Source organism: Podarcis filfolensis, assembly GCF_964270895.1.
Source record: "Podarcis filfolensis genome assembly, chromosome: 4".
Classification (NCBI taxonomy): domain Eukaryota; kingdom Metazoa; phylum Chordata; class Lepidosauria; order Squamata; family Lacertidae; genus Podarcis; species Podarcis filfolensis.
In genome coordinates, this window is record NC_139607.1 from 75,706,974 (window position 1) to 75,718,287 (window position 11,314).

The following is an 11,314-nucleotide window of genomic DNA, read 5'->3' on the forward strand; positions in this document are numbered from 1 at the left end:
GTTCCAGTAAGTCTTTATATCTCTCCCATACTCTCATTAGTGATTTCCTAATTATATGGTTATAAAAACTTCTGTGAACCTTTCCTTTCCCATACCATAAATATGGGAGCCAGCCAAATCTGTTATCGTGTCCTTCTAATTCTAATGCCTCTTGCTTATCCAACCTCATCCAGTCCCTGATCCATACCAGACAAGCAGATTCATAGTACAATTTGAGGTCTGGGTGGGCAAACCCACCTCTATATTTTGTGTCTGCAAGTATTTTATGTTTTATCCTTGGCTTTTTGCCCCCCCCCCATAAATTTTGAAATCTCTTTCTGCCATTTTTTAAAGCATTCATCTTTCAGAACGACTGGTATTGATTGGAAAAGAAATAGCATTTTTGGCAACACATTCATTTTAATCTCCTATATCTTGCCTAACAATGAGAGATTCATTCTGCTCCATATTTCTAAATTTCTTTTTACCTCAAGCCAGATTTTTTCATAATTATTTTTAAATAGGTTTATATTTCTTGATGTTAACCAAATCCCTAAATACTTGACCTTTTTGTGGACTTCAATCTCAATATCTTGTTCTAACTCTGTTTTTTCCTCTTCCTTCATATTTTTAACTAATAATTTTGTTTTATTCCTATTTGAATCCTGCCACTTCCCCAATTTTTTCTAATACTTTGGGGAGTGAAGTTTTAGGTTCTTCCACTGCTATCACTAAATCATCTGCATATGCTTTTAACTTAAATTCGCTTTTCCCAGTTTTTACACCTATAATCTCTTTGTCTGCTCTTATGTTTCTGGCAAGTACGGTACTTCCAGTACCAGGATGAACAATAATGGTGATAATGGGCATCCTTGTCTCGTTCCTTTTTGGATCTTACAGGCATCCGTTTTCACCTGATTTATAATTAATTTTGCTTTTTGTTCTGAGTAAATCGCTGCTATTCCTTTTAGAAATTTAGAACCACTTCTAATTTGTTCTAGCAGTTTTGTCATGAATTTCCAAATGTGTAAAATGTTTCAATATACCAAACTGGCTGGATAAGAGAATAATGAAGATAAGTAAAAAAAGAGGAATGGATAATGTTTCTTGAAAATTTTAAGAACCAGTATAAACAATACAGTACATAGCTTAGCAGGACTTTAGTAAATCTAGCAGAGATGAAATAGAGTTTTTAATAGATAACAAACTGGATGATTAAAAAGATGTGGATTACGCAGAGTAGTAGAAAAGCAAAGGAACCAGGATAAGGGTGGAAGGGAAGTCATATGGTATATGTATACATGTTGTATTTGGTACGAAGTTGTAAGTGGAAGGGGCTAAGTATGCTCCCTGTTCCTGTTTTTGAAAATGCAAATGAAATAATAAATGGGGGGGACTGTAATACAATACAATATTTATGTATATAAGTAATGCTGTTATTCCGACCAGTATATAATTATTAACAAGTCATTATAATTTTACAAGCGCGTTCCAAGTGTCATTATATTTATCCATACACTTTCATAACTCCCCCCGCTACTTTGTTCTGAAATGTAGGGAGATGCCCAGGCAGTGGGACATCTCTGCAGCATGCTGAGGAGACGTAACCTTCTCACTACACTTCTGATTGTGTTGCCATGGGGGCTTCTTCTTACACTGTTGCATCAGTACCCAACTACCCGCTACCTCAACCTTCTGAGAAGTAAGTGCACCAAGCCCAGCCTTACAAAGAGCTTCTTTTTACCCCATTGCAATTACAGTGCTCAGGGATAATTAAAATACAAATGTGAATGTGATGAAGGTCTTTGTGGCACTGCAGTGGGTGTTTTATGATTTATTCTCTCTATTCGACTTGCCTTAGAGGAAACAGATGAAAACGTGAAGGCCAAATTTCTCTTCAATAATAGAACACCACTCGCGAGGGAGGGTGGACTCTCATCATGTGCTCAGCAGCCGGCTGTTGGGGCAGCTCCAAAAGTAATCCGGAGCTATGTGTACTCCAGGCCTCCCCCGTGGTCAGAGGCTCTGCCTTCCATCTTTGTGATCACCCCTACCTACAGCCGGCCAGTGCAGAAGGCTGAGCTGACCCGTCTGGCCAATACTTTCCTCCACGTGCAGAACCTCCACTGGGTGGTGGTGGAAGACACTCCCAGAAGGACCAACCTAGTATCCAATCTGCTGGAGAAGACAGGGATCAATTTTACGCACCTGAACGTTGAGACTCCTAAGAGTCTGAAAAACCCTTTCTGGTTCCCATCTCAAAAACCAAGGGGCACGTTGCAGAGGAATCTTGGACTGCATTGGTTGAGGGAGAATTTCAACACCACACCACCACCAGAGGGTGTGGTCTACTTTGCTGATGACGACAACACCTACAGCCTAGAGATCTTTGAAGAGGTATGAGACTCGAGTTTAGGGTGGTTTCGTCTTTGGGGTCCATGATTGAGGCTCATTGGTTGAGTGCATTGCCTAGCCATAGTGGACAGCGTTATTGGGGTGGATAGGAAGAGGTGCCAAGCCGATGACAAAGGAGAGGTGCTGGAGCTCAGTGGAAGAGACATGTTCTAGCCTTGGGTGCATACCCCCATTGGATTCAATGGGATTTATTTCCAAGTAGACATGGTTAGGATTGTGCTGTTTGTGCTACCGTTTTTTACAAAGCTATTGCTGTGCCCATTAACCTGTTGGGCTTTTCAGAAGGTGGGTGCATAGAAGGGAAGTCAGAGGAATCAAAGGGGAACACTCGAGGAATTCTCAGAGGAACGGCCATCACAATTTTGTTTTCTTTCTGACAAGCAGATGCGCTACACAAAGAAGGTGTCCGTCTGGCCAGTCGCCTTTGCCGGGGGCCTCAGGTACGAGTCCCTAAAAGTGAGCCCAGCAGGCAAAGTGGTGGGCTGGAAGGTCGCATATGACCCTAAGCGGCCCTTTGCCATTGACATGGCTGGCTTTGCCATCAGCCTCAGGCTGATCCTGGAGAAGCCTCAGGCCACTTTCAAGCTGGACGGAGTGAAACCAGGTTACCAAGAAACTAGTCTGCTGGAGGGTCTGGTTACGATGGATGAACTGGAACCCAGAGCCGCCAACTGCACAAAGGTTAGCATGGCCTGAATGTTTGCACAACAGCCTTCCCACCCCACGCCCTGCCATCCACTTCCACTCTGGAAGGTGCCTCTCATCAGAGATTAGGCAGGCCAAAGGTAGATTATGGGGAGCGCATCCAGTTCTGTTGCATTGGGCACAGAGCTTCTGGGGTACCACAGATGGTGCCATAACTATGACAGCCAACAGAAGTGGGGGGAGGACTGGATTTTAGCATCACACACAGGGGTGCCCCTGAAATTTGAGACACCCAGGTCTGCCACCACAAGTGTTTCCAGCATGTTTTAGCATCTTACTGCAATGAACATTAAAGTTTTACTGATATTTTATAAAATGTCTTATGGCTCAACATTCTGTGGCTACAGAGCATGCTTAGTCTTCATTTGGGGTGTTCCCAAACACTGGGGTTCTGCCAAGCCCTCCGATCCCCCTCCCTCTTGTGCAAATATGGAGGTTGTTTTGGTTAAAAAGCGATCAGTGCTCATGGAATTGTTCGTTTCTTTGTTTCATATTCTGCTTGATTGCAAAAAAAAAAAAAACAACCCACCTCAAAGCAGTTTACAGAAAGATAAGCAATAAAATTAAATTACAAGCCTAATTTAAGTACACAGTTAAAAAACTAAAACAGATTAAAATTACCTCAACTCAAATGAATCCTACATTAGTAGGAGTGATTGTTATTTAATTGGGGGGGGGGGTTGCTTCATTTTTAAAAGGGAAGGTTATTGCTTTGTTTTGTTTTTTGTTTTAATTATTTACTTGGTGTTTTTCTCTTATATTTTATTCTGTGAACCGCCCTGAGATCTTGTGACAAAGGACAGAATATACATTTAATTCGTTAATTCATTAATAGAAAGAGCAGTATCAACATGCCCTTCCAACAAGGCTTGCAGCTCCTATCGATGTATACATGTTCCAGAGATTCTTCTGTTCAGACAGTACAGTTCTGTTCAGATGTATATGTTCCAGAGGCTTCACGGATGGCTGCCATGCATATTTGCCAATATTTGCCTTCAGGCTCAGCCATGACATCCTAATAAGGTGCACATTCTCTCTGTAGGTCTTGGTTTGGCACACAAGGACGGAAAAGCCAGGACTGGGTAATGAAGGCAAATACGGATTCACAGATCCAAGGATGGAGGTATAATCGGGAAATCAATAAGAAGACAAAAAGAGACAATGCAATGCATCTAAAGTTATTAAATGGTATGATGTATTTTTGTTGTTGCTGATTCTCTCATCTAGTTCAAGACTGATTCAAAGAGAAATTATATTTCAAGAATATATGTGGGGGAGGAATGCTGATACCTCCTTCAGATATCCACAATCCTTTGCACAAACTTAATTTCAAGCTCTGTTGAAGAATGTATTTAGCTGTGTTTAGGAAAAAAATGCAGTGGTTTAATTTCTGAGGCAGATGCGTGAAAATGAGAAAGACGGACCTTTGGCTGTGAAGATAGCTTCATGCATGGTGCTTAGATTGTCAGTCTAACATTGTCATTTCCCTCACCCACCCTGCTCCGCAGCTAAGCTCAGATGATACTCAGAATAGCTACCGTACCCTTGGCATGCTTCAATGGAGACAGTTGTAGCTTTTAAAAAGCTATCAAGTCAACTTTTAGTTCAAGAAGACCAATAAATAAATAAATCTGCATTTAAAAAGGAAACCTGTGACCTTGATAAGAACTTCAGTTTCGATTGAGAAAACTATGCCTGTTTAATTGGGATTTGAAAGGATGGGAAGGATGAAAACAAAGCAGTCTAAAAAGGAACTTAACAGTGAAACCTATGCACCTTTCCCCAGAAATTTAATAAGCATGCACAGGGTTGCAGCCTATTTAATATATAGTACCATTTTAGATCTGGAGGGACGTGGTTGGATGGACCATTGTCTTAACTCCACAACAACTTAATACAAACAATAGTATATCTGCTTCATTTTATTAGCATCATCACTTTTAGGGACTCTGGAGCCACACCCTTTTAATCAAAGTCAGCTTTTATTCCAACACTACTGTCTAGCCATTCAAAGCCCTATTCAGACATTCAAAAGAATACCACCCCATTTTTGTGCAGTTTTGTAATTTCTCCCATCCCCCACTAGGTTTACAGAGCTGAAGTCAGTGGGATTCTAGGCAAAATGTTTGTTTGTTTGTCAAAGTATTTGGAACCCACTACCAGTGCAGTTTACAAATTTATAACACAGTAGCTCTCCACACACTTACAATTTAAGACCTGGAAAATAAAGGAAAAGGTCTTGAGTACATGGAATGATTCGAGACTCAAATGCTCATACTAATGAAACCAGTATAGAGCTATTATGAAGGCTGACTGGGAACCTGACTATAATGACTGTGACTAGATGCTTACAAGGTGATGGTAGAAGAGGTCCAGACTAGATCTGATAGTGGTAGTTTGGCATGTTTACATCCAGAATATCCACAATTAATTAGCAAGGGGTGAGCAGGCTGAAGATTCACTTCAGCAGGTGGAGAGAATCTCACAGACATGAACAACTTAGATCTTATGATCCTAATCAGGGGACTCAGCTAGACTGGTGAAAAACAAGTGATTTATATGTGTTGTATGTGCAAAACTAATGGCGCTGTGGGCTAAACCACTGAGCCTAGGGCTTGCCAATCGGAAGGTTGGCAGTTCAAATCCCTGCAACAGGGTGAACTCCCATTGCTCAGTCCCAGCTCCTGCCAACCAAGCAGTTCAAAAGCACGTCAAAGTGCAAGTAAATAGGTACTGTTCTGGCAGGAAGGTAAACAGTGTTTCCGTATGCTGCTCTGGTTTCACCAGAAGTGGCTTAGTCATGCTGGTCACATGACCCAGAAAAACTGTCTGCGGACAGACATCAGCTCCCTGAGCGAGTAAAGCGAGATGAGCGCTGCAACCCCAGAGTCGTTCGTGACTGGACTTAACTGTCAGGTGTCCTCAGATGGATTAATGGCAAAATATTATAAAAAATTAAGTGAACAGCTGGTAAATCCATTCAAAGATCTGATGAATGAGATTTTAAAAACAGGTGAAATCCCAGGAACATGGAAAAAAGCTTATATTACAGTGATTCCAAAACAAGATTCTGATTTGCTGCAAATAAACAATTATAGGCCTATTTCTTTATTAAATAATGATTATAAACTATTTGCAAATACCTTAGCCACTAGAATGAAAAAAATATTAAGAGAGTATATACATCAAGATCAGGTAGGATTTATTCCAGGTAGATAAATGAAAGAGAATATAAGAAATATTTTGAATGTAATAGAATACCTGGAGGTAAAAAATGAAAAGAAAGCAGCAATGATGTTTATAGATGCTGAAAAAGCTTTTGATAATGTTTATTGGGATTTCATTTAAAAAATTGCTTGAAGAAATTAAGTGTGGATCTAAATTTTTAAAAGGAATAGAAGCAATATATTCAGAACAAGAGGCCAAGCTAATTGTAAAACAGGTGATAACGGATGAGTGCAAGATGCAAAAAGGAACTAGACAAGGATGCCCGCTGTCACCACTGTTGTTCATTCTGGTCCTGGAAGTACTTGCAAGAAATATAAGAGCAGATAAAGAGATTATAGGGATAAAAACTGGAAAAAGTGAATTTAAATTGAAAGCATATGCTGATGACTTAGTAATTACGGTGGAGGATCCAAAAAATTCTCTTCCTAAAGTGATAGAAAAGATTCAAGAATTTGGGGAAGTGGCAGGATTTAAATTAAATAGAAATAAAACTAAGCTACAGTGGTACCTCAGGTTACATACACTTCAGGTTACAGACTCCACTAACCCAAAAATAGTACCTCAGATTAAGAACTTTGCTTCAAGATGAGAACAGAAATCATGCTCTGGCGATGCGGCGGCAGCAGGAGGCCCCATTAGCTAAAGTGGTGCTTCAGGTTAAGAACAGTTTCAGGTTAAGAACAGACCTACGGTACGAATTAAGTACTTAACCCGAGGTACCAGTGAATTAGTAAAAAAATTAAATGAAGAAGAGAAAAGGGAGCTGAAGCAAAGTATTGAGATAGAAATCCATAAAAAAGTAAAATACTTAGGGCTATGGTTAACAGCAAGAAATATAAATGTGTATAAGACAATTGTGAAAAAGTGTGGTCTGAGATAAAAAGGAATTTAGAAATATGGAGTAGAATGACCCTCTCCCTACTAGGAAAAATAGCAATGATAAAAATGAATGTATTGCCCAAAATGCTCTTTTTCTTTCAGACAGTCCCAGTAATGGTGAAAGATGACTGCCTCAAAAAATGGCAGAAGGATATTTCTAAGTTTGGGGGGGGGGGCAAAAGGCCAAGGATTAAACATAAGATACTTACAGATATAAAAGAAAGAGGCGGGTTTGCCCTCCCAGACCTTAAATTGTACTATGAGGCTGCGTGTTTGGTTTGGATTAGAGACTGGATAAAACTGGAAAAGGAAGAGGCATTTGATTTGGAAGGCCATAATAGATTTGGATGGCATGCATATTTATGGTATGGGAAAGGAAAAGTTCACAAAGGGTTTTATAATCATATAATCAGGAGATTATTAATGAGGGTGTGGGAGACATATAAAGATCTATTAGAACAAAAAACACCCTGGTGGCTATCACCAACTGAAGCTTCGTTACTCAAGCCGCTTGGTAAAAAGGGGAAATGGCCTACATACAGAGATTTGCTGAAGGATCAAGAAGGAAAATGGAAATTAAAAGATTATGAGGAAATAAAAGACCATTTTCAGAGTTGGTTACGTTACAGACAACTACATGAGATGTACAAGGAAGACAACAAGAAAGGGTTTAGTTATACAACTTCTAGATTTCAAAAGGAAGTGATAGAAGAAGAAGTGAAGCTGTTGAGGAAAGCATATAGTATTTTGCTAGAATGGGAAACAAAAGATGACAAGGTCAAGTCGGTTATGATCAAGTGGACACATGATATAGGACATAATATACAATTTGAAGACTGGGAAAAATTGTGGAAAGTAAATCTGAAATTTACACATTGTTCTCTTTTGAAAGAAAATTACATGAAAATGATGTATAGATGGTATGTTACACCAGTACAGATAGCTAAAATGTACAAAACCGGGTCAAACACATGTTGGAAATGTAAAGAAAAGAAGGGACTTTCTATCATATGTGGTGGGAATGTGGATGTCAGGGAACTGCCATCGGAACTAGCGGAGGAGGCGAGGCTCCACAGCGATGCTGGAGAGGGGCCAAGCAGGGAGAGAGGCAGGTCTCCGGCTGGGGAAGAAAATCAGCGCAACACCAGGGATAGAGGGGGGCCGATGGGGGAAGCAGAGAGGGGGCTCCAGGACTCTTCACAGGAGACCAGCGAGGAGAGCACAGGTCCTCCGCTGCCCACACCCACCCTGCGCAGAAGACTTCCGCGCAGGGAAAGTAGGCGGCGACTTGGCGTCAAAGAGCTTCTTTGCTGGAAGAGGTTTAAGAAACGCCCACTGACGGATTCTGCCAGCGACTGAACAGCCACAGAGTGGATGGCTGTCCAGCAAGAAACGGTTTAACCGCCAACCTAGCCCAGACTTACGCACAAGCAACCCCTAAAGCCATTACAGTAGAGAAATGAAATTTTTTTGGGAAGTGATATACAATGAACTGGCCTTAAGAGAGAATTTAATGAAAATGATTTACAGGTGGTACGTGACACCAGTCAAGCTTGCAAAAATTTACCATTTGCCCGATAATAAATGTTGGAAATGTAATGAGACTGAAGGTACATTCTTTCACCTTTGGTGGACATGCCCAAGGATTAAGGCATTCTGGGAGATGATTTATAATGAAATGAAAAAGGTATTTAAATATACCTTCCTGAAGAAACCAGAGGCCTTTCTCCTGGGCATGGCCGGCCAATTGGTGCCAAAGAAGGATAGAACTTTCTTTATGTATGCTACAACAGCAGCAAGAATACTCATCGCAAAGTATTGGAAGACACAAGATTTACCCACCCGGGAAGAATGGCAGATGAAGTTGATGGACTACATGGAACTGGCGGAAATGACTGGCAGAATCCGAGACCAGGGAGAAGAGTCGGTGGAAGAAGATTGGAAAAAATTTAAAGACTATTTACAGAAACATTGTAAAATTAATGAATGTTAGAAGGATGTTGGAATGAAGCTATATGGCTTTAGTAGGAATGTTATAAAGAATTAAGTAAGAATAGATTGTTTAATGGGCCAAAGGGGAAAAAATAAGGTTAGATTGGGTTAAGATAAATTATAGGACAAAAAATGAGAAAGATGGAAAGGATTTGCTGAAACAGCTAACTGAACTGGAATACAAAGGAGGGAGGTGTGAGGAGGTCGTTGAAACAAGTAAATGAAAGACAAGATATGGAAATATTGGATGTGTTTTTAATTGTTTTTGTTCTTGCTTTTGTTTTGTTAAGATAAGTAGTGTTTTTTTTTAATTGTATTGTATTGTTTTGCTTTGTTTAACTCTTTTTCTTCTTTTTGTAATCTTTAAACTCTTAATAAATATTACTTTTAAAAAAAAGATATACAATGAACTGAAAGAAATGTTTAAAAACTAGAAGCATTTCTGTTACGGATTCTAGGACAAGACCTGCCAAGAAAAATAAAGAATTTATTTATGTATGCTACAACAGCGGCAAGAGTCATGATAGCATAAGGATGGAAGAATGAGGAAATCCCAACGAAAGAACAGTGGCAAGAAAAATTGATGAGTTATGCAGAACTGGCTTTGTATGTCAAACTGCAGGACAAGGACAACTGTGACTTTAAGGAAGAATGGTAGCTTTTCACAAATTATCTAAAAAGACAACAAAATGAACTGGACTCCTTGACAGGGTTCAAATAAACATACACAAATTTATTGGTTGATAATATGATACATAGATAGCGTAAGGATATGTATAATTTTATAACATGCAGAGAATAATATGTGCTGAGAAATCAGAGAGAGGAGCTGAGGGAAGTCTTGGGGGGGAGGGTTAGAAGGGGGTGGGAAAAATGGGGGGAAATAATGAATATGATATGTTTTGACAGTTTGTATGTTGAAGTTGTTAATAAAAATATTTTTTTTAAAAAATAAATAACTGTCAGGGGTCCTTTACCTTTATGTGCAATATAACAGTGTACCACCAGATGGCGCTGTGGGGTCCCTTTTTTCCTGTACCTGTTTTCCCTGTTTAAATTTACAACGCGTTTAACTGAAACGCTTCTTTGATGTGTCTAGATCCAGCACAGTACTTATTTATTATTACTATTTGTTAGGGCTGCCATACGCCCTAACAAGGAAAGAAATGAAACTGGTTTCAGGAAGCAGTGTCTGCAGTGATACTGCTGATAAACATCAGGCAATAGGAAAAAGGAAGCAAACCACAGAGATCCTGTCAACATGTTTTGAGGCTTCGCCAGGTCTGTTCAACCTTCTGCAGCTGCTCCTCCTGTCACCCACTGTTGTATCTGGAGCTTTAATCCTAGAATAATAGGCAGGTAGGACTTTAGAATGTAGTAATCTGATTGGCTGTGGGAGCCGTCCAATCTAGCTCCATAAGGGAAGTTTGAACCAGCCTATCAGGTGTGACCTGGGGTTTGAACAAAGGATATATAGCCAGGCAAACACTGACAGACACACCCGATGACTGACAGTTTTTATTACGAACTGATATAAACTCCACAAAACTGAAGGTTCTCTCAGAGTACATTTCACCCACCCAGCTGCCCGCCTTCCAATTTCCATGTTTCGTACCCCCAGGCCCCCCCACACCCACAAAAGGTATAAAGAAATGGTGTCACAAAGAAGCAAATGAATCCGAACATTCCCTCTTCACCTGACAAAAACAAAAACACCCCACCTCTGTTCACCCATCACTCTGAAGGCCTCAAACACACACATGCACACCAACATCTGATTCTTTGGACATGATTTCCCAAAATCCTGCAACATCAACCGCAGAGGCTTCCTAGCTCAAAGGGTAACGTTTTGTCCATTTGACAACACTGTTTTTATATTGGCATAGCATTTGGGAGAGCCTTAATGGATATTAATTACATTTAACGAAGGCTGGATTTCTCTGAAAACCAAAACAGGATCAAAACATTTTTGTGTGTGTTCACATTGGAGTAATTGGGGCATTTGCTTTAGGCCGTCTTTGTTTGTTCAGCCTCCAATCTTTCTATTTACATGGGCTAAGATGGAAACCATCTGAGTCTGACTCTTCTTGGCTGACAGTTCCTGGGGACCAATAAA

The 11,314-nt window shown here is 40.1% G+C and overlaps 1 protein-coding gene across 1 annotated transcript; it reads left to right on the plus strand.

The window, feature by feature from the left end:
- The first annotated feature begins 1,075 nt into the window (after positions 1-1,075).
- LOC310760538 (galactosylgalactosylxylosylprotein 3-beta-glucuronosyltransferase 1-like) lies at positions 1,076-5,069 on the plus strand. The gene is made up of 4 exons (XM_083609260.1): positions 1,076-1,681; positions 1,841-2,376; positions 2,779-3,075; positions 4,142-5,069. The coding sequence occupies exons 1-4, from the start codon at positions 1,570-1,572 to the stop codon at positions 4,226-4,228; spliced, it is 1,032 nt and encodes a 343-aa protein (XP_083465386.1). The 5' UTR covers positions 1,076-1,569; the 3' UTR covers positions 4,229-5,069.
- Positions 5,070-11,314: the final 6,245 nt, after the last annotated feature.